The following is a 24064-nucleotide window of genomic DNA, read 5'->3' as shown; positions in this document are numbered from 1 at the left end:
CAGCATCGCCCGCCGCCAGGGCCCGCGCGGGGCCATGGCGCGGCCTCCTCCGCCGGGGCACGTCGCGCCGGGCCACCCCGCCGCGCCCACAGGTCCTCCCCTTCCCGTGGTGGCACCTGTCCCAGCGCCGGGCGCCTGCCGCGGCCGCCCCCACACCTGTCCTCGTCACCTTCCGGCCCCACGGATACACGGCTAACCCTCGCCCGTGGGGAAGCCCCCTCCTCTCCCTCGCCCCGCGCCATCACCGCCCCTCCTCTCCCCTCCCCTCCCTTCCCTCGCAAACACCCGGTTGGGGCACCTTCCCAGGACACAGTCCTGCCCGAGCGTCGGCAGGGGGGAAAGTGCTTACACAGGTGTGTTATTTTCAGGCACTCTGAACGCAAAGGGTGACTGACTGGTGAGATTTTGCTAAATTTTTCTGTGCAGGGGGAAAAAAAGCGTGGAAAATTCCACACCTAAGTTTTGAAGAGTTTTCAGCCCTTTATGGAAACAGCAAGATACAAGAGACAATTTTCATGATCTTGGCCGTTATAATTTCTGACTGAACCATTGTAATGATTGCAGGGCCTTTACTGACTGTTGCCTCTGACAGAGCTGCTAAGGACCAGATCAGTTATTCATTAAATGTCCTCATATATCCCAGCACCGTGCCACACCAGGTGCCTTTGTATTACATGCATACAAAATGCTCTGTGCAGACTCTACCCTTCACAATGTGGAGTGTCTTCCCTCTTGACTCTAGGGATGGACCTGAGCTCAAATGCTTTTTGGGAGATATGAAGATATAACACAGATGTAAATATGCATTTTTTGTGTGAGCTCAGTTTTCCTTGGAGCTATGATGTAATCTATCGGTGGGGTGGCGTGGGAGCAATTATTTCCTATTGTGTGGGCCCGGAGAAGCTGAAACAGGTTAAGTCCCTTAGACCATAAAGCTCACCTTATTTTAACAACAACGGCTCAAAGTAGTGAGGATGGGGCCCGCCAAGTTCTTCCAAGTATTTCAGAAATGCTTGAAAATACCAGGCAAGAAAAACACAGAAAGTTTAGGAGATTAATTTCACTTTCCTGTTTATTTTTGAAAAAGATCACAAGAGTGGTCAAAAGAGATTTTATTTTTCAAAAAACCCCACCAGCCTCCTTAATCTATCGTAAAAGCGGCACTACCGTCCCCCGACACACTGGGTAACAGTCACCGGCGCGCGACTCCCATCTGCCGTTACCTGACAGACCCCCCCCCAATCCCGCGCGCCGGCGTCGCGCCTCCACGGCGCATGCGCACGGGCCGCCGCCGCACTACAGTTCCCAAGCGCCTCTGCGCGCCGCGGGAGCAGTTGCCTGGAAACGGGGCAAAGCCGCGATGGAGGCGGCCCCAGGTAAGGGGCTGGCGGGCGCCCCTGGGACGGGCCGCTCCTGCCCCACACGGACCCTGGGGCGGGGGGACACCTGCCCCGTCGCTCCGGGGGGAGCTCGCACGCCCCCGGGTTTCCCCGTGCCCCGCGGATCTGCCCCTGGCTGCCACCCTCCTCCTGGCCGTTACCGGGTCGCCTAACCGCCCCCCCACACACACACATACAGCGGCCGGTCCGCGGGGCCCCTCTGTGGCGCCGCCGCCGAGCCCCCTCCACACCGCTCTCCCTTCCCCGGGAGGGCTGTCTCCTTCCTGCCTCTTGGCTGTGGGCAGGGACTTACTTGTTTGGTGTCACCACCTGTGAGGCAGCTAATTTTATTGCCTGCTGCGTCTGTGGCATACGTCACTGCTCTCTGAAGTTCATTTTTATGGTTTTCCTTTATACTGTAAGTTAATAAGTAACTATGGTGATGTGACCAGTTTGGTGTTTCTGCTTAATCGAAAACCTGGTAACTCACCTTTATTCACATTGCAGACTTTAGCGGGCTTAAAGCTTTTGCTTGTGTGAGACAGGACTAGGATATCTGGATCATACATTTTAGATGTGAGGCTGGAAATCAGAGTCAGGTTTTATTTCTCCTAATTTTACAGGAAAATATTTTGAATGTGTGCGATGTATCAAGCAGTAGTCAGGTTCTAAGCACTCTACTGGGCACTTCTGCCCACCTTTTTTCTCTCTCTGGTGGGGCAAAAAGAGATAACGGGGTTGTGATAAAGATGATGTGTCTGAATCCTGCTTTGTAGCTTGATCCTTGCTGTCTCAGACTCTGACTAGTAGATGTTTTAAATATTTATCCTTAATTGCTGCAAGAACTGGTATTTTCTGTTCTTCTCCTCTTTCTTGAGTCTTCTAGCTATTGTAAGAGAAAAAGATATGTTCCCTATTGCAAAAAATATTTTCTTGGGTTATATGCCTAAAACTGACCTTTAATACTAATTTTATTGTGATGCTGACTGATAATGATACACAGATGGCCCAGACTGGCAATGATACACACAGCTACACTTGATTCACACTTAGATATTTTTCTTAGATATGAGCACTAAAAGCTATTAAATTTTTTGAAGGAAAGTAAGTTTTTCAAAACTTCATTGCTCACACATGCTGTGTCCACCAGCAGCCCAAAATACTGTGATGTGGTCTGCAGGATAAAAGGAATGCTTAAAAAGTTGTTCAGTGGTGTGCCTCATTCTTAAAGAAAAGAAAGACTCAGAGAAAAAACTGATGAGGGGACTGTACCTGAAGAAAAGTTAAACTGTCAGGACTTGGCAGATAGGGGAAAAATCTGACACTTTCAAAACAGAGCTAGATTTGAAGAAGGTGCTTCCACCTGGAACAGATGATCAGCACATAGTTCCTCATGGTAGACTCTCCTCATGATAGCTGTTTCAGTCACTATTTAAGGCCAGTATTACCTCGAGGCCAAAAAGATATCACTGAATAGCATGTAAGGCTTATAGCTACTGTGCTAGAAACAGGCCAGGCTGGAATCAATAAAGCAAAAGGAAGACCTGGGTTAAACTGAATAACCTTGCACGGACTAAAGTCAAGTAAAGGAACTGCATACAAGACAGTCTCTCCTGAGGAAAGAGCATGTGGCTGAAAGTACAATTTGAGTTTTGTTCAACCTACTGGTGCCCAAAGCTTTTCTACAAAAATTTGCAGACTTTTTGTGTGAACCAAAAAATTAAACAGTTGTGTGAACCATAACACCATTGTGTTAACAGTTTTGTGTGAACCAAAAAATTAAATCCTACAGAAGTAGCACAGTGTAGAGATGAAGTTTTTAACCTCTTACTTATTACTAGTACTAAAAGTGCTGTAGTTATGTAGTTATGTTTTGCAGTAATAGTTTCCTATTTCTACACATCCTGAAGTGCTGGACAAAGCTGATGTTATCCTCCTTCCATAGATGTAAAAGCTGAGGTGAGAAAGGCCATGCCTTTTAAGCACAGTCATACAGTGGTGAGGCAGAAACAGTTTTCATAGTAACTACTAGATTTTTTTCAGTTTCTGAAGTATAACTGTAGGCTATATTATGATCATTATTTAATTTGCTACTTTCTATGCAGTTGAAGTGTCAATCATGGGATTTATGGAATCAGACACTGTGTTTGTGTAATTTTACACATTTAAGCACCCTTTCTTGGAAAGAGGAAAAGCGTAGGAGCATAATATGAAGAAAGAGGGTCTTCTTAGTGAATTGTTTATGCATTATCAAGTAGACAGCCATTTGCTTGAACTTTCATGTATTTTAAATAAATGAGTCACTTTGTTCACATGAGAGATCTCTTAATGTCCAAATTTGCTGAGAATCTGTGAGAAGCCCTATATATAACATTTCTGCATGGCAGCAAAATTGCTAGCAAACATCCTGTTTTTGAAAGGACTGAGACAACACACCTGAATGAACATATTTATCCTTTTTGAGTTAAGCTGTGGCTTTTGAGGACGTAGTTAAGGGAAAGGCAGTCTGAGAGAAAATGGTTTCCTTGAAGTTCACAGCTTATAGCCCTGGTCACTGAAACAAGAAAACACAAAATCACTCCTGAGTGAGTTCTTAGAAAGCTAAATAGAGGGACTGATGTGGATTTGGTACAGTGTTTAAAGTCAATATTGTGAACTACTAGGACTAGGGGGAAAAAAAAAGTATATTAATGCCCTCATCAAGCACTCTGTATAATTTGGGACTGACAAAATTTTCTGATAACCAACTTGCTTTTTTCACATGAGAATTGTCACACTAGTTTTACTTTCCACTCAATTTTCAGTATCAAAAGCTTTAATTCTAACCTTTTCAGGAAAACTGTCTCCTGAAATATATACAGAGAGAGAAAATCGGTGTTTACACAGATGCATGCCTCTGCCACAGTGAACCTGTACTAAAGTTTTTTGGACCTGTGAAACCCAGTATCTGCAACCAGAGTAGACATCCCCCCTTGAACCTCCTCAGAGTCTATAAATTCAAAATTTTTGGCACATTACACCATCGGTGTAATATGAACAATGAACATTGCGATAACCTTCTATCACTAGAACCCACATATTGATGCAGGCTGAAATTTTCATACCATCTTTCAGACTAAAGCATTTTCCAGAGCTGAATTAATTTAAAATGAAAACTAGTCTTAATGGTCTTAATTTTTAGAAGATAAATGATTGCTAATTAGTTACAATACTTTGAAATTTTATAGCACTTTTCTCTATGGATATCAAAACACTTTGCTAAGACGGGTAAGTATTATTATCACATTTTTTGCAAGAGATAACTGAGACAGCCAGAGGTGAAATGGCTTATACAAATTGTACATGTCATTACTCGGTCTAGAATGAGAATTCAGGTCTCTGAACTCTCCACCATATGTTTATGCAGCTAGTCTATAACTGTCTCTTCAACTTCAGTGATATCAGATCTGTTGCCCCACTAAAAACTCATGAATTTTATTTAACTCTACAGAGATATGTTGGAATTGTTTTCTGTTGATTTGTTTTCTGAATTTAAAAATTTCTGAATGTCTACTTTCAAATTTTTCCCAGCACTCCTGAGGGGTAAAAAGTCATTTTAATTCTTAAATGAAATTATGTGGGAAAGTCGGACTCTGTCAAAAGCCTCAGAACCATCAGAAGAAGAAAAGTAGGACAGGTTGACTATATAATAGCCAATGTACAATGTCCATTTGCCCTCACTGTTTTTCTGATAGACAGCATTAATACATAGATACGTTTGGACATTTTCCCTTTCCTGAAAAGCATCAAAAGATCTTTTCTCAAGTGGATTCTGACCCAATGTGAAGAACAGAAAATGTATTTTTAGGGACTTTCTCTTTCTTGGTATCAAAGTCCAGCTTACACATCGAAGGAAATTCATTTTAATTCTGGCAATACTTGTTCTTCTGAATATTTAGGTTTCTTTACATTCAACTTCTGAATTTTTTTAATTCAGATTTTTTTTACAGCTGCGGTATTTGTAGAAAATTGCTCCAATGTTCATTTTAAAGTATTTTCTTTGGAAATGGTGACCATGTTTGAAATCAAAAGGCAGAGCAAATTTAGAATAAGACCAATATTTGCCTCTTTTTGCTTCTTTTATGAAAGAGCAGAAAAGTTTATATAAAAGATCAATGTGCTCATTTTTTATTTGAAAAATTCAAATCTTTTCCACTCCAGGGCACAGTGGTAACTAGTAAAATTATAGCACTCTGAAAATGATAGTCTGAAAGCTGAAAAATTGCTGGGGGAGGGGCAATTAAGCTGTTTAAAGTTCTTTAATATTGTTCATTTTATTAATTTACTTGCAAGGAATACTGAATGCTTTGAAGAAAGTTCTTTCTTCTTAAAGATTAATCTCTCTTGCTTCTCCATTGAAGATGTCAGATGACCTCAGACTGTTTCCTGAGATTTTTTGAAGTCCACCAGAAAGATGGAGGAATAGCTTTTTTTACTCAAAAATAAATCTCTCCTGAATATATCAGAGAAGCAAATCTCTCTTCAGCTTCCCCTGTCACACAATATTTAGATGAAAGTCTTTCTAATAGACTGAAAAAGTACGCAGAGCCCTGGGTTCCCAAAAACTGAGCCAATGAATTCACCCCATGAGTTGGACATATCCCTGGGTTATCTGTACTTGTAGTCTGCAGACAAGACACAAATATTATGTTCGGGAATTTCAGAGCGTATGAGAGGAAATGAAAATAGTTTAAATAGAAGAAATCAAGAATACCAAGAGTGTGTCTCCATCACCACCAGGTAAAGAGGACGTTCCATCATCTCCAGCGGAACAGGAGGGAGCAGATGAGAAGCCAGCAGAAGGTGCCCAGGCAAATCACAGTGGTGTCCGTGAGTATTTCCTGCTGTTACATAGTGATTTCAATACTGAGTCTACCATAGTTTCTGGCTTCTCCCACAGCTTACCCATTCCTTACTAGTAAGTGTGAATCTTCAGTTGCTACTGTTGATGCTGTCAAATTTAATTTTGACCCTGCTCAAAGATTACTCCCCTCCAGAAAATTTCTGGACTGACCACTATATCTGCAGTTCCAGCTGTCCTTCAGCCCATGAAGTCTCTTCCCTGGCAATTCTTGCTTCTTGGAAATGTCCTTGTAGCCAGTACTGCAATTAATTCAGTAGTAATTCGTCTTTCTTGGTGCTCTGGGTTACTGAATGTAAACTCAGTCAGTCTCTTTCAATCACAAGGTCCTATATGTCTTCTTTAACACTGCTTTCATCTTGAAATGCCTGTCCAGATCCTTTGAGTCCAGTGTCTCTTTCAGAGATTCAGCATGTCATCTAATATTGGATTTAAATAGCATAGATAACAGAATCCACTAGTGACTCTTCTGTGGAACTTTGCAAGGCTTATGCTGACACATTATTTTTGTCATTTGTTTGATCTTCCTATAATACCTTTTTTCTGTTATAGTAGGATATGTTTCTTTCCTTCCACTAAGTTCTAAAGTGTGGTTATTTGAAGGCAGACTTTTCTGTAGACAACAGGAAATTCATTGATGGATAAAAGGGATTTTTTTTTTTTTTTTTTTTTTTTTTNTTTTTTTTTTACTACTCTGGAACTATATATTTATTTAAATTTAGCATGTATGAGCAAAGTGGTCAAATGTATTCCTACTTAAAGTGATCCCAATTATCCTTTGCAGAAGAAAGCAAAACTAGCTTTCCAAAGGAATCTCCAACTGCAGAGGAACAGGAGGAAGAATTGGAGCAAGTGGAATCAGACGCTGATCAAATTCGTGAGTACTGCTTTCCACTGGGGAGATGTTGGCATGTACTTGAAAATCCCCCTGCTCTCCAGTTTCCTTTTTTTTGCCTGTTACTGTTATGAACATTATCTCAGACCAGTGCTACCAAGTTACAGCTACTGAGTTTCTCTTCTTCCTTTCAGCTGGCTTACCTTGTGTATTTTGTTTCATTCTTTCCCAGGGCTGGTCTCTGACCCCCGTGTTGGGGGGCTGTATTGTATTTTTTGTTATTGATACAACAGTATCTTTGTTGTATTTTTCATACAACTTCTAGGAGACAAAAAAATTTAACATAAGGTGATAAGCTTACAAAATAGGTAATGGAGATTCAGCCTGAGGAATCAAGCTTGAAAGTGCTTTTAACAAGTGCTTATAACTTATTGGAATTCAAGTTGACAGTATTTTGCATTGCAGTCCAGTGAAGAACTTTGCTGAGTCACATGTTAGCAGTATGCTTTATCGGAGACGATGGCGTCTTATCATAGTCTGCTGTAAGGGAAAGAGCAAAGAGTATGTGCTTGTACTAATTGTTTAGTGTAATGATGTGCATTCAATAGCTACTCAAAAGAGACACTTTAAACTTTATTTGGTTTCCAAAGCTAAGACCTAAGCACCAAGCAAAGCTGAACTGAAACTACTTTCAGTTTCTTAAGATCTTGAGTTTTCAAATCAATGTATTTAAAACACTCAAAAGTTTTTGCTTTAATTTCTTCAGTGTTGAGTACTCACAGTAAGGTTTTTTTTAAACCTGAGGGAGGGCTTGTTACAGACTGCTCCAGAACAAATTGTTACAAAGATGTAGTAACAAAGACCTATTTTCTGCTATGGAATGCTTATTAGTGTGTTAAGGAAGCAAGGAATCTGTGAATGCTTCATTTTTGCAGTTAGGTTCAAGTATCAGCAAGAGCCCTAAGATTTACAGCAATTATAACTTTCCTTAATGTTCTCTGCATTATATTCACTGCATTACATTCCCTTAATGTAATGCAGAAGAAGATGTGGAAGAACAGCATGGTACTGAAGTATGTTCAGAGCCAGAAAAAAGGCCTGAGAAGGTAGAAAAGAAAATCTCAGAAACTTTCTACTATAAGTATGAAGATTTATACTCACGGCCGTTTGTCACTGAAGACTCTGTGATACCAATTAACCTTCTTACTCTCGAGTATCCTTTCTGTTGAGGCTGTGCAAATTTAGAGCTAGGGTTTTCTTAAGGTATAGTTCTTAAAATTGTACTTGCCTAATTTGGAGTACCCTTTGTGGCATTAGTGGGATACCTCTGGGTGAGACACAGATAAGAATCCTGGCCAGTCATGGTCCTGGGTGAATTTATCTTAAACATTATCTTGACCTCGTAAGTATTTCCTATTGGACATAATGCTTACTGTCATAAATATTCCCACAGAACCACATCATGACCAAATTAGTGTGACCAGTCAGAGGACTAGGGTAAGAATATTCCCTGCAAGTAACTCTCCTTTTCTATGTAACTATATTGGCATTCCTGAAGGAGCTCATGGGAGGGCATGGGCTGAAGAGCAGCTGTGTACCTCATATTTTTTTACAGAACTGCTTAGGGAGAAGTGGGGAAGAAATTAGGTAGATTCTTAGCTTTTGTGCTCAGAAGACATAAACTGGTACAGTGAAAAAACTGATGACCAGTAAGTGATGACCTTTGCTAGGTATGGTCAACTAGGATAGGAGGTATGGCTTTCAGAGTGCTTGTGGTTTTCTCTGCAGACATGGTCAAGTTGCTATTGAAGACTGGATTTTCCCTTATCTATATCTGTATATAAACATTAAAGAAGTGAATCTGAGCATTGCTTTGGTTTGATCACTTGTTTGTAGCACAGTTCCTAATAATCTGAGGCAGATCTCTTACATTTTGTTTGAAAAGAGAACACTGAATTGATGGAATATAAATCCTTGCAGCCCCAGAGGGTCCAGCAGAGGCAAGAAGTGTGCCCTGTAATGGAGGTGGAAGGATGAAAAACAAAATTTATAAGGATTCGATATTCCCATCTCAGTTTTGGTTTAAGTACTGATTGTTTCCTTCCACCTAGTAAAATTTTCTAGAAACCCAGTATCAAATCTTTTCCTTATTAAATTTTCTCAGACATTCTTTTGGATATGACTGCATGAGAACTGTAAACCTGCTGATGATGGATAGCCAAACACTGCTCTATATCGCAGGCAACCACGTGGTGCTCCTGGACCTGAAAACAAAATCTCAGAGTTACCTCCGGAGCAGCAGTGGTGGTGGAATTGGGGTTATCACGGTATGGATTACGGTTTTTGCTTTAGGATGTCAGTCCCTTTCTACAAGTGAAATGGTCACTTGGTTGCTTGATGGGAGATTTCTACAGTTGCACTGGCACTCTTTTGTTCAACACTTCATCTCTCCTAGTCATAACTGATATTAGTTTAGGGTTTTGTCTGTAGTTAAAATTTAGAAAACCAAGTACCTAGATAAATGAAGACAAAAGTATCTTGTTTAATTCTAGTAATCTCCTACCAAGAGCCTCACTTCTGAAATGCTTTCTCTGCTTTTATAGCACCTTATCCTGTGAACGGCCCTACCAGCTCTCAGTAATATTTCACATGAGCAAGGCTTTCAGAATCCCAGCCTCATACTGTTCTACTCCACTGTAAGCAGCCTTTTGTGGAAAATGAAATGGTATGACATCCTTGTGTTTTCACAGCAATGGCATTTGAGAGGCCTGTTCTTTTTACATTACCCTCTGAAAAAGTAGATGGCTGTTGACCCAAGTGCTGTTCCGGAAAAGATCAGCTAGTGGGTTGAGTCAGGCAGAGATAGTAAAATAATGTATGATGAAATAAATTATTATATGGTTCCACAGTTTGTCATGGTTGTGCAGTATATGTGCAGTATACCATTTTTGTATGCATAATGGTCTAACTCCAGTAGTGAGCAACAGATTGGCAGTTGATGAGAACAAACATAGAATAATGCGATCTGTCAACCACAATATCTTCTGACTAATGAACGAGTAAATGCAATAACTCAATAATTAGCTGAGTACAACAAAGGTGTTGTTACAGCATGCGAAAGAATTTTTGCTTTTTCAAGGCACACCCTACTAAGCAGTACTTTGCAGTAGGAGAAAAAGGAAAGAAGCCAAACCTCATCATCTACGAGTATCCTTCACTGAGGCCCTACAGAATACTGCGAGGTAGTGTAAAATTATTTATTTTACACAAATGGACCAGTGTTTATAGATCCCAGCAGGTGGAGTAATAGTTCATTTTAAGTTTAGAAGAACATACAACCTTTTGGTACTTAACAGCAGAATAGAAGGCACTGACTAAAAGCTTTTAAATTCTTCCATGATAAAAAGCTTTTATTTAGTAGAAATTATCAGCTGAGAGCTATTAGCTGGTGAAAAAAATTGCAGTGAAAGTTGAGCTCCTTTTTAAGCAGTTTTTCCTCTTGTTTCTTCCTCTTTTCTGTGTGCGTGTGTGTGCGCGTGCACGCGCATGTGGGTTGGGGCTTTTATGTCTCTTCAGGTGGAACGGAGGAAGCCTATGTTTCTGCTGATTTCAACCATTCTGGCACTTTGCTGGCCAGCGTTGGTAGCAATCCTGACTACATGTTGACGATCTGGGCCTGGAAACAGGAAAAGATTGTGTTGAGGTCAAAAGCTTTTTCCCAGGATGTTTACAAGGTCACATTTTCTCCTGATAATGAAGAGCAGCTAACTACGTCCGGAACAGGACACATCAAGTAGGTTTACTGATTCTGATTAATGTGCATGAGCTGTAAAGTCACAATATCTAGAAGATGACTAACAGAAAAGTACCATTAGCAAACATGGACCAATGAGGAATGCTATTTTACCTGGCCATAACAATTACAAAGATGAGAAGGCTCTTTAATTTCTTCAGCCAGTCAGCTGATTCTTGTAACACCTTTGCTGTCCAAAAGGGATGATGCTTGGTGTTGAATGCCTGTACCACTGGCTCCATTCTTGTAATTCCAACAAGCACTATGGAGAATTAATCAAAAATATTTATATATACATCTCTTCTAGCTGCTAACATAGCATACATGCCTCCTCTGCCTCTGGGGCTTTCTACCTTTGATCTCTTGAGCTCAGCTGCTGCTTAGGCAGCCACTAGAACTGATTGCTGAGACATGGCTCAGGACACCTATAATACCATCAGAAACCTGCAAGAAACCCTTACAAAAAATATGCTTCCATATGCTCTCTCCTCTTGCAAGTTCATGGAACCTTTTGTAACAAGAAATGAATCACAGCTCTAAGCTCTTTGGGACAGGGATTGGCTTTGTGTCCAGTGTTCAAACTTAACACACCAGGGAGTTGAAATATGACTTAGATGCTATTATAATAGAAATTATACCTTTAAAATGATAACACATCTAAAGACTTTTGGATTTTACACAGGAATCAGATCAAAATCTCCAGACCTCTATAGTTTGGTTTCAGGGTGGGTCTGACATAGGAAATGGCTTATTTAGACACAGAACAAACGTGGCTTGGAAAATATTAGTTATGGAAATCACACAAAATAAGCTCTTTTATAGTCTTTCTTTTGAGCTACAGTACTATGAATACCGTCTGACATAACTTTTATAACTCTGAAATACATGAGCCTTAACCCAAATTTAGTCTCAGATTCCGATTTCCAACACCTGTCTTAAATGTGATATGCCTCCTGCACACAGAGGATCCCTAATTGCAGTAGATGTTAATTTTTTTGCAATACAGTAACTTAAAGTTATGTTTTATACTGCTATAAATATAATGATCAATTAGAAATAGCTGTGACGATCTGGGATAAGACTTTTCACTCACTGAGATTTGTATAGTCTTGTCTAAGTCCCTGGAGGTATTTGGATGAAATTCAGTGAGATAGCAAGGGTAAAATAGGCTTCCCCAAGTATATGTAATGGTTACAGCAGGAAGAATATAGCTATGTATTTTATACTTACTTATTTTAAATAGTAGTTTAGTCTTCATTCTGCCCCTGCCAGATCCTTTTTCTAGTTTTCTTTTCATTGGGTTAGCATAGAGGAAAAACTGTGTAGTTACAAAGCTTTATCTCACTTTAGAAAGATAAACCCAAGTTCTCCTGTGAAAAAGAATAATAAATTAACAGCTTTCACCTCAGAGGTATCCCTGGTAAGATTATTTCAATGTCTGAGAAAGAATGAAGAGTGTGTTCAGGAAATCTTGTATTGGAGAGGGGCATGTTTTCTATACTCAGGTTCTGGAAGATGGCTCTCACATTCACTGGTCTCAAGTTACAAGGAGCCTTGGGCAGGTTTGGAAAAACGGCAGTGACTGACATTATAGGGTATGTGGAGCTGCCTGACGGGAAGGTAAGTCAGAAAAAGTTTAACTGATTTACTGTTCCCTCTCAGGGTTTGATATAAAGTCTACTGAATAAGTTGGAGAGTTACTATTTGCTTCAAAATGAGGTGAATTAGACCTTTATTGCACTGCTGTGATAAGCTAATATTGACATTAATTTTCCAAAAAACTGGCTTGCTTTGTAATAATTTAAAAGTACGGTTAGTATTGTAATTCCCAGATGAAAGATCAGTGTTAGCTTAGACCTGAGGCTCCTATAATGGAGTAGTGAAAACACTACTAGAGTGTACAGTAGAGTGTAAGAAGAGTAAAGAAATCAAAGAATATTATCCCTCATCCTTCACCATTTCAATGCATGTAAATGATAAGCTACATTCCTAAAAAGTTGAATCTCCTCACCATTTATGCCTTCCTTCTCTTCCAAATATCTGTACATTGCTATGAATTTAATGCTTTCATAGAAAGAAGCCACAAGTATTTACCAGATTCTTGCCAGTATTTCTGCGTGGTTAAGTGGAGGTGCTTACATGATTCTTTTTGTTTGCATTGAAGGTTATCTCAGGGGCCGAGTGGGGCAACTTGCTGCTTTGGGAAGGAGGCCTCATCAAAGTAGAGCTCTGTCGAGCTGGACGCAAGCCTTGTCACAATGGCCCAGTCAGCCAGTTAATTCTGGATGAAGGAGAGCTTGTGACTGTTGGAAAAGATGGCTTCATTCGGGTGAGTTTTTCTTCATTGCTCTGCATTTAGGTGTGCAAGTTTGTGATCAGCAGGTAAATGTTGCATATTTTCTTTCTCAGAGCTTATTTGTGGAGGCAAATTTGCACTGTGATTGCTTTCTGAGAATGAATTTTTAGAACGAACTTAGTAAGAGCACTTCTCCACAGTGTAGGTTTGAATCAGATAGTGTTTACATGACATTTTTTGTTTGATAGTAGTAAATTAATGACCATTTACTCTAATAAATCAGAATAAATTTCAATGATTCTCTAAGTTTTATTCTTGCTTGCATTCTAATAAATCTCTTTGCACATGTAGTTTTGGTTAATCTTTATAATTTTCAGATCTATTAATGTTTATTTTTATTTCAAAGGGTAAACATGACAATATTTGAAATTAATTTTCAGATTATGTGAATGCTTAGATTATTTATGTTAAAATGGCATAGATATTAATGAATATCTCAGAGATACATGCACTGAAATAGAGTAACAATTAAAAGAAAAAGCACTGGGCATCCTGAAGTTAACATATAATTCTATAAAATAAGGTCAAAGTGGTTTCTTTAATCACACCCGTCTCTGATCTCATCTGCTAATTATCAAGGATTTTGCAATCTTGTTCACCTGCTCTTTAAAGGAAGACAAATTGTGCCTTCTGCTGATGTGTGAAAGACCCAGGTAACCAACAGGAAGCTGAATCTTATTGTTGTAGACAAAAGAGGGTTTCAGACACCCTGGCCTTTTTTTGGTTGTGTTTTATAAATTGATATAATCCCATTAGGAAAGTTCACCCAGGGTGTAAGGGTGCCAGCTGATGTCTTGTCCTCATCCCACACAGCAGAACATGGATGTGTAGTATATTCTATTCTTTCTTCCATGATGCTTCAGTATGCACAATGTGCAGTGCAGACAGGTATCGTTAACTCTCTATACTTCTGAGACAGCCATGTATAACTTTACCAGTGCCAGGGCTGGATTTATGGCATGGTTGTCTCAGAATTGGATTTTGCTTTACACCCCATTGTATCAGATGGTAGTAGCAGGTTGTCAATGTTCTGGGTTATATTCAAACCAGTGAAGCAGATGTCACAGGTTTCACGCTCTGCCTACAAGATCTACCCTTCCCTGGTTTCTTATCATTTTGAATTTCCGTATTAATTGTATGTGAAAACATGATTTGGACATGTTGGCCTAATGAATACTCATTTTCTCTTTTGCTTGCAACTCCATGAAGGTGTGGGATATTGAGACAGTAGATGCTGCTAATACTGTGGATGAAACAGGTTTACTGGAGATGGAGCCTATGAATGAACTTCTGGTTGGCAAGAATGTCAGTCTGAGTTTTATGGCAAAAGTTCATGATCGCGGACAACCCATTTGGTACGCTCAGGTAAGATGCACTCAAGTACATACAGCCCTATGGAGAAACACAGAATGAGGAAGATGATGTTAGTAACAGCGGGAGTCTGTTACCAGTCAATATGGTTTTTTTTTTTCTGTAGAATCCAGTCGTCTTTGGATCTATTTTTAGAGTATAAAAACGTGAGACTCTGGCTTTCAGAGTCAGAACTACATAGGAGTTGTAGAATGTCAAAATGTATTATCTAACTTCTTTTCTCCTGTAATAATGAGTAGGACTGATAGGACCAACATGACCACATTCAGTCATTTGAATTTCACAAGGATAATCTTTAAGGAATTTTTAAGGAATCACAGAGGGCAGTTTTATTTTCAAATTGAGTTTGAAAACGTTCAAGTGACATGTTTTGTTTTTTCTTCTTTAGGATGCCAGTGGAGCACTATGGAAGCTGGATTTGACTTTTTCAAATATTGTAAGTTTATTTTCTTCTTCTTTCTCCTGATTTCTTCAATTCCCTTGCAATAACTTCATTTAAATATACTGGATGCCTCTGCAAAGTAGTTTATTTTTTATAGAGTTGGACAGTTAAAATTTTTAGCATTAAAAAAGATTTTTTTTTCTTAAAAATTTGTTTTCATAACCTTATTGATTATAATGATTGCACAGCACTATCAAAAGTAATTATCGATTTTTGTTTCCTGAAGTTTTGGCTGCAAAATTCAAGATACTTTAAAGGAGTTTTAGTCTCATAAATTGGAAATACAGGGTGCCTAAATGGAGGATATGAGTTCAAAGAGCATTAACATAACCTATCTAGAGAGGTTGTATTTGAAACAATCATCACTGTTATTTCTAAATAACATAAAGAACTCGGAAAACAAGAAGATGAAATGCACCTTTCATGTTTTATCAAACTGACTACTAGTAATACTGCTGTAGATGTTTTTGATAAAGAATCAGATGACAAAGGTAAAATGGGTGCATTTCATTTTTGCTCTAGAACGTATTGAAGTAAGTGGGAGTGCACCCTTTGATTGGAATAATGTTCTGTGATAACAGATAAATGATGTTCTAGGAATTTTATGGCAAAGAGAGATGTGTGAAGCATGCTATAAAAACTAACAGCAGAAATATATAGGAAAAATCTATAATTCCTTGGATGATGAAAAGATTTCCCTTGCAGTATAAGCCCTAAATGTGAGAGTATTTTCTTTGCCAATACAACAGCTTTCATTGCAAAAGCAACAGCTTTTTCTTAAAAATGTTAACTCCAAGCTTGAAAACACTTAGTGAAAAGCACTGTCCTTTATTTTCTCAAAGAAAATGCTGGCCTTTAAAATCAGCTTAATGTTCCTACACTAACTCACTCATGATCTTGTTATGGATATTTACATGGAAAAAAAAAAATGCATATAGACACGTAATGCACCCCAAATTTTGCTCATGCAACCAGCCCCTGTCTAGATTTTTCAGGTTTACTGTAGGTATGGCTGATAATACCTTTTAAGGGCTGTTCCAGAATATAGCAGAATTTTTGTTCTTCTGTTTTGCACTGAAGACACGTGATCCAGAGTGCCTGTATACCTTTCACTCTGGAAAGATTGAGGCCATGAGTGTCTCTCCTGTCACGTATCTTATGGCCACCACTGCTCTTGACCGTAAGTACACTATTTCCTTCTTCTCTTGGCCCTTTAATTATGGTTTTTGAAAAGTAATGTGTACTCTTGTTTTGGGACTACTCTGTTTTGAACTGAAGTTGCATATTTGCTCTTGTAAAGTTGCTTTCCAGACAATTGTTATTCCTCAGACCCATTCTTTAATAGTTAAGACAAACCGTTAATGTTGTGAAATAATGTGTTAGGATTGCTTCATCTTGAAAGCCTCAGGTTTTGATGAGAGAAATTTTTATGGGAAGCTTTGTAAATTCTGTTCAGTCTGAAGAAATGACTGGAAAGATTAGACATTTGGTTTGAATAACAACATTTGTATTCAAGGCTCTGGATTGATAAGTGTTGTGGTTTTTGTTTTGTTAGAAATGACATATATATCTAGCATTGTGTAAGTCATTGTGAATATTAATATTTGTGGCTTTCTGAGCAAATGCAATAGCTATAAGGCTCTCAAAAGCTAACATGCAATTACAGATATTTGTTTAACATATATAAATACTGCTATTTAAGCTTCTGACATTTAGCTTTATTGTGATTTGAAAGAGCCACAGGCCAGAACATTAACAACATCATTTATGCTGCTGCGAAAATGCTACAAGGTCTTTAACAAAATTGCTCATCAGCAATGTCTTTTCATTTGTCTGTGTTATACAATGTGCATGCACTTTTAGCCTGAAGATAAACTCCTACCAGTTGAGCAAATGACATTTAGGATATATGCCAGCTGGAATGGAGTTTTATGCAGACCAATATGTGTGTCTACTAGTCTGTTAATTTCATCTCTGGCGAGGATGGCTTTTCTTTGGACACTCTCCCATTTTCATTCATTTAAATATTTTCCTCCCTAGGCAATTCCAATCAGCAGCATATAGTCTTTTTCCTATGTTGTCAGCACAGATTTCCCTTAGAATATGCCACTGTTCTGTGATTACTTGAGAATTTCACATGATGGTCAGTATGGGACTTCTTAGGACAACCTTCAGCCCTTATAACTCTGGGAGTGTTTAAGTTAAAGAGTGAAGAAAGCTTATGTTTTGTTCATGGGCTCCACGCTAACTGTGGTGCTATGTAACCATCAGTCATGTCTTTCCAGATGGGCGCTTGATATTTAAAGGGAAAAATTAATAACTTTCTCTCCAGCTTTTCATTAAAATACATAGCAATTTCTCCATAAATCTTAAATAGTAAGTGACACAGCAAAAAATAAGTTCCTACTATCTTCTTTCCACACAGGATCAGTGCGTATCTATGATTTCATCAGCAAAACTCAACTGAGTGAAATTAAGTTTAAAGAAGGAGGAACAGCACTGACATGGGCACCTCGTGTAGTAAGTTTTTGCTAGTGTGTTAATAAGAATTCATAAAGGGTCTATGAGAAAATTGAGAAAGATGCTCACAATACAAAATCTTAAAGAAGTCACTGTTTAGGCCATACTGGAATTTACTGTAATATGCATATGTACAGTTTGTATAGTAATACGTATATATAATGTATGTGTACAGTTTGACTTTACCATGGATTGTTAGGTTTCCTACTTTGTGTTTTGCTGAGATTTTAAAATCAGGCCTTGGTGGACAGTCGCAGGAAATCTTATTTTATAAACGAACAGCTCCTATTTAAGCCAAGCAGAGTTACTGTCAATTAACATGAGTTACTTAACATATTTTAAAATGACAGCCCAGACAATCCACAAACATTTGGAGATAAATCATAAGAACTTGTGGTCAGAACTGATCATTTGTGGAGTGTTGAGTCTATCTCTTTTAGACATATTTGCCAATTTTAATTAAAATAGTGCCTAGTTATGTTCTTGAGGAAACATAGCAAGCCTGGTGGGTTCATTATACAAAAATTTATGGAGGAAAGTGCTTTGCTTGAATTTCCAAGGTGGAGGGTAACACTGGGACAGTGCTCTTAGAATTATAATTCTGGCCATGCAGACTTGCAGTGATGCTATAGGTGATGAGGTATACGTTCATGAGGAAAGCTGATTGCCACGATAAATGCCAGTGACTCCATAGCCTCCTATTTCTAGCTCAAGTTGCTGTCCCTGTTGACACCTGTACTTTACATATAGACCCAAGTCTGTGCCCTGACCTCTTCAAAAATCATACCCACATCGGATGCCCAGCATTGCGTTGAGGGTAGTATAATAATTCCTTTTGGAGTTCCAGCTCTTCTCTGTAAGAAGCTGCTGATATATATTGGTATGAACCACTTCTTCCCCATAAGTTGTAGCCACATCCTCACTAACATTTCCAGTCCCTATGGCATGGCATGTCTAATGCCCCTCCTTCCCTCAGAAAAAAAAAACACAAAAAATAATCCCCAATCCTCCCCCTCCCTTTTATAGAATGGATTTAAAACAACATTCCCCATGTATGAAACATTCTTTATGCATTATCACCACTTCCATGTAGCATGGGATATAAAATGGATTACAGGTTAACACCAGAGCACGTGGATTTTTAGTCTAAGCCCTCTGACATACAATGCAATTTCTTTTTCTTCCTTCTTCCACTCAAAGGTAAATCCTAAAGGAGGTCTAATTGCTGTGGGGTTTGAAGATGGTGTTGTGCGTATAATTGAAGTTTATGATCCCAAAGGACTGGCTATTGTGGCGGGACGGACCAATATAGGGAAGGCAGAGATGAATCTGAAACAAGCTTTCAAACCTCACACTACTGCAGTTACAGCCTTGGCGTATGAACGAAATGGAGATGTGCTTGCTACAGGGGTATGTGTCACTTCCTTCAGTTATTTTTATCAAGCCACAATTGTAGAGATTATTTTTATATAGATAAGGTAAAGTTTATTGACTGACAGCACATCATACTTCCAGTATTTCTTCTGATTGCTTGTTATAGTTCTCTGTAGTGCTGGGAGAAGAAAAGGATCTGTTTACATTCACCTTTGTTTTCTGAAGGAAAGCAACCATGCAATTGATACAGTTCATTTTGTGAACTACTGGAGTGTTTAGCGTGAATTCTGTAACCCCCTTGAAGATGGATTTGTTTCATTTTGGAATTAGTTTAGTAGTAGCTTGGAATTAGTAGAAGCAAGTCCATTTGTACTTCAGAGATCCAACCTTAGTATGAGGACTGCCAGGGAGCAGCAATAGTAGGGCTGCTCCGTGACATTGACCCCAACACAGGTAAGGGCAGTGTCCCCATGGACAAGGCACAGTCCCACAGGGCCTGAGCTGGCCAAGCAGAGTGGACAGCCACCAGTTCCACCAGCAGTCCAGTGATCATTAGGCAAAGGCAAGGTAACAAGTCACATCTGAGGTTGATCCAGGAAATCCAAACTACAATTCAGGAACAGCTGACACAGGGCTGGGATCAGGTGCACCTATGACACAACTCAGGTCAGGCCTGAGCCTGGGCCGAAGCTTAAAGGGAGCTTCTGGGGCAATGGGCAGAACATGCATGGATGGAGTTCCCAAGTGAGGCCTATCAGGGCAATTAAGGCCTATGGGTGCACTCAGGGCCCTGGAGCAAGGTGAGTAGGATTTTTCCTCATCATCATGGAAGCTCAGTTCTAAGTGTCCAAGGCATGTGGAGGACTCCTCTGTTTAGCCACCAACAGTTTGAGGTATGTGCATTTCATGGAGTACCTACAGTCTGTCAAATTTTTTTGATGAGCTTTGATTCAGTCATCTTTGTTTTTCTTCTCAGAGTAAAGACAAAACAGTTTTCTTTTTTGCTGTTGAAGACAAATATGAGCCAATTGGATTCATCTGTGTCCCTGGGCCTGTGCAGGCATTACAGTGGTCTCCACCTTCTCATGTGAGTAGTGAATGTTTGTTTGTTTTTTTTCCTCCCCCAGGGTATTAGAACGCCATTTTGAAAAGAACTTCTGATCAAAATAGATGAAGATCCATCACCCTAGCCATGTTCTCTATAGACAGTGTAGAAGACTCTTTGCTACTGTGTTCTTCAGGCTGCTTCAGAATGGCAGATTTTGTTTAGCTGTATCTCCAGTTTAGTCACTCTGGACATGTTTTGGACTTTGGATAATCAAGACCAGAATCATATGTAAGCCACAAAATTCTGGTCACCCTCCTGAGATTCTTCAAAGAAGGAACAAGCTTGTGCTGTAGCTTTTTTAATGTCTAAATTTTGTTGGTAAAAGAGTTATTTGAGCATTATTGCATGTGCCTCTTGCCCATGTTGAAACATGCGCTTGCAATTGTAGGCAAAGCACTCAGAGCATATAAAGAAAACTTTTGGGTCCTTCTCTGAGCTCACACTCTGAGTCTGAAGGTAGTCAGTCACTTACTCAAATAGATTCTCGCTAATGAAGACTTATTTTAAAAGTTTGAGAAGGTTAGAGTGACATCTGAAACTTTGTTAGTCCAGTAATGTTGTTTAGAGGGGCTATTTGTCATGGCATTTTGATACTGACAAAGTGCCCAGCAAGATGCAATTATATTGGTGCATGGTGGGGAAGTTTTGCTATTGTAGCTTGTTCATGGGAACTGGTATAAACTGCGCTGACATAAGAACTCTTGCTAGTATGAATGCTATCTTTCTCCAGAAATGACAAATCTTGGTCTCACAGCTGCATTTTGGGTTCTTTCCTTGAAGGCAAGATATTCCTATTTAGTAGAAAAGCACCCACTATGTCTTTAATATGTCAGATATGACAGAGCAATTCTGTCTACCAGTGTCAGGTCTCCAGTGCTAGATGTGAGCACTTACTAAACATATTTGAAGCATCTGAGTGTTTTATACCACTTTTTTTTTTCTCTTTAAAATAAGCACCTTGATGATTAAAGACTACGCATTAAATTAATTAAGTTTTAAGTCTGAGGTTTTAGAGACACAAGAATAATATTATTCCTAGTTAAGTTTCCCATAGTATGCCACCTTTGCACTTTGTTAATCAGGGGTCAGATAAAATAAGCTTCTCTCTCTTCTCTAGATAGCTTCTGAAAATTGAAACTAAATACAGGCTTGCCTTTTAAAATCTCAAAACACCAATTATTTCTTTTACCTCAATTGTTTTACCTAACTTTGCATTTTAAGGACCTGGCAGGTACTGCAATTAAAAAAACGAAAAAACAGAAAACCAAAGGTAAAATAGCTTTTGGCAAGATTCCCAGCCCAGTTTTGAAGACATAAAGGATTTAGATAGTTTAGAAACATTTGAACTTTCATGCACTTGTCAAAACAAAACCTCAGCCCCTAACTTCTGGGTCAGGTCCATCCTTTAAAGTAACCAAACTCCTAAAATATCATCATGCCGTTTTCAAGCTAAACAGTGTCAAAATGATAGCTGTTTTGTATATGGCGAGGATGTCTTGTCTTCATTAACTTTGCCTAGGACACACAGTATAACAGAAGTTCCCTGGTTTCTGGTGTCCATTTAGATGTGTCCATTTAAATAAGAATACAATTAGAGTTAATGCCTCCTAGCTGGAGTATGATTTTGTGCATGTGCGTCTTCTGACTAACTCTTTATCCTTTCTCTCAATTCTATTTATATGTTCTTCCCCATGCTTGTTTTTTTTATGTGCTTTTCTACAGGTGAAGAGTACTCTGCTTGTCCTCTGTGAGAATGGCTTTGCTCTCCAGGTTCCTGCCCCTCACCCTGACGAAGAGGGCATCGTGTCCACCTATCAAATCAAAAACCTGCCCATGCAGTACTTCCATTTTTACAGCATTAAATCCCGAATCAAGGTAAAGAATTCTCCTGTGGAAGAACTTAATGTTCTCCATGTGCTATAGGGCTTCTAGTCTCTGTATTGCAGCATATTTTTGGTAAGCTTCTCAGAGGGAAAGGCCAAGTACAGTCCATTTGTGGCTGCGTTTCAGCATTTCAGATTGCAAGTTGTTGTTTTTTCATTGAAATAGCAAGCACATCACACTGAAAGCATGATGGGCATTTTAATCAATATTAGAGGATAACATTAGTGATAGTGAAGAATAGCATAGGACATTAGTTCTTAAAATATTTTCATTTTGGTAATTTTCAGAGAATAGTATGTTCCTTGTGGTTGACCTTGGCCCTGTAGGAAATTCCTTTGAACAGAGTCATAAAACACCCATTTGGTTACTTTGAGGCAAACATGAAAAATCTTTCTTTTTCAGCAGTTAAATATTCCTGATTTTTTTTGCATGCTTTAATAAATTAAAGGTAATTTTTATGTGAAAGAATAACCTTCAGTATTGAAATTTATGCATTTCTGAATGAGAACTAGCTTTTTAGAAGAAATACAGGGCCAAAGAAGGAGTTATGCCAGCTCTCAGCAATGGTTAATTTTGTGAAGTTATAGAGCAACCTGGTGTTAGGCTCAGGAGCAGAGCTCCAGTGAGCAGGCTCTCATTCACCATGTTCAATCCATCAGATCACAGCAGCCTCTCTGGTTCTGTTCTTAACCTGTGATTTCACTGCTTTCTGTATCAACTGCTCCTGTGTTCTGAGTGGCACCTTACTGAATGTCAGGCAAAGCCTCATTTCTCATTATAACTAGGAGGAAGTCAGTATTCAGGAGAAAGTTCTTGGTGGTTTCCTCACAGGAAGAACCACAAGAATGATCACAAGGCTAGTACACATGATGTGTAAGGAAAGATTGAAAGAATATGGGTGTTTTCTTGATTATATATTTATATTTTTTAATCAAAAGAGAAGAATACTGTTGCAAGACACCACAAGTCTTTAAAAACAGAAAAGGTTTCTGCAAAGAGAAAGAATATTAATTGTTTTCTTTTTCCTCTAGGAATAGATCAATAATTAATAAGCTGCAACATGGATGTTTTAGATAAGGTATAAGGAAACTTTCTAACAGTAAGGGTGGTAAAGCACTGAAATAGGTTACTTAAGCTGTAGAATCTCCATCGCAGAAGATTTTTTTTAAAGTGTAGGTCAGACAAACATCTGCCAGGAATATTTAAGGTGTAGGTGATTCTGCTTGAGGCCAAAGAATGACCCCTTGAGAGCCTTTTTAGACCTTTTTCTATGATTTTCTATCTAATATCATCTTAGGAAGAGTCTGTTTTAGAGAATGTTTGATATTTGTTTATGCTAAGGTAGGCTTGAATGGAAGGAAGGTTTTAAAGGTTGCATAAATTTGCCAATGTCAGTAATCTTCCATTTAGTGTTCAAAAGGAAAATCCTTTACAGCTTCTCTTTTTTACTCTGCATCAATGATACATTAGAACTTGAGAATCTGAGTTCAGCTTTCCAGTTTAAAGTCTTTCTCTTCAGCCAGCAGAGGACAGAGTTCGGGAGCTCTGCAGAGGTAGTATGTTAATAGCGGTTAATACTGGGAATTAATACTGATTAATACTAGGATTTCATTTATGAGACCCCTTCAGTCAGTAATGTGTGGAAAGCATTGATTTCATCTTTCACTGCTTGCTGTAATAGCTGGAAGAGGAGATTGCACGGAGAGAGAAAAAAAAGCAGGAGAAGGAGAAAGCAAAGCTTGAATGGATAAAGCAGCAACAGGAGATGGGAAAGCAGATAGAAGAAGAGCTTGAAGAGGAACCTGAAGAAGAGGAGCCATTGCCACCTCTCTACATACCAGAGGAGCCCAGTCCCATCCTCTGTGGATTTTATTCAACACCAGGGAAATTTTGGCTCTCCTTGGTAAATCAGTTATTCTTTCATGTTTATGGGAGTGCATTGTTGTGGCAACCTTCCCTTCACATCTGTATATCTTAGAAAACAGATATTTGAAACCTGCCATCTCTAGGGCATAGGTTTCCCTTCTCATTTGATGGTTTCAGTGGTCTGTCTGAAGTAAATCAGTAGTGTCACTCCATTCAGATTGTCCATAAGTTTCCAA

The 24064-nt window shown here is 39.1% G+C and overlaps 1 protein-coding gene across 1 annotated transcript in view; it reads left to right on the top strand.

Annotated features, from left to right (window-relative positions):
- The first annotated feature begins 1360 nt into the window (after positions 1–1360).
- The window catches only part of CFAP44 (cilia and flagella associated protein 44), a 43932-nt gene continuing 21228 nt past the window's right edge, over positions 1361–24064 (top strand). Inside the window, exons 1-17 of the mRNA XM_026082541.1 lie at positions 1361–1376; positions 6159–6248; positions 7064–7156; positions 8156–8327; positions 9279–9441; positions 10254–10356; positions 10691–10907; positions 12413–12527; positions 13072–13236; positions 14473–14628; positions 15023–15070; positions 16157–16256; positions 17502–17596; positions 18797–19006; positions 19947–20057; positions 21801–21953; positions 23644–23865. Coding sequence (XP_025938326.1) covers positions 1361–1376; positions 6159–6248; positions 7064–7156; positions 8156–8327; positions 9279–9441; positions 10254–10356; positions 10691–10907; positions 12413–12527; positions 13072–13236; positions 14473–14628; positions 15023–15070; positions 16157–16256; positions 17502–17596; positions 18797–19006; positions 19947–20057; positions 21801–21953; positions 23644–23865 — 2229 coding nt within the window. The remainder of the gene's footprint in view (positions 1377–6158; positions 6249–7063; positions 7157–8155; positions 8328–9278; positions 9442–10253; positions 10357–10690; positions 10908–12412; positions 12528–13071; positions 13237–14472; positions 14629–15022; positions 15071–16156; positions 16257–17501; positions 17597–18796; positions 19007–19946; positions 20058–21800; positions 21954–23643; positions 23866–24064) is intronic.

The sequence above is a fragment of the Apteryx rowi genome, unplaced genomic scaffold (genome assembly GCF_003343035.1).
Source record: "Apteryx rowi isolate R43461 unplaced genomic scaffold, aptRow1 scaffold_581, whole genome shotgun sequence".
Taxonomy (NCBI): domain Eukaryota; kingdom Metazoa; phylum Chordata; class Aves; order Apterygiformes; family Apterygidae; genus Apteryx; species Apteryx rowi.
Note: the sequence above shows the minus strand (reverse complement) of the source record. Positions and strands in the feature narration are given on the sequence as shown.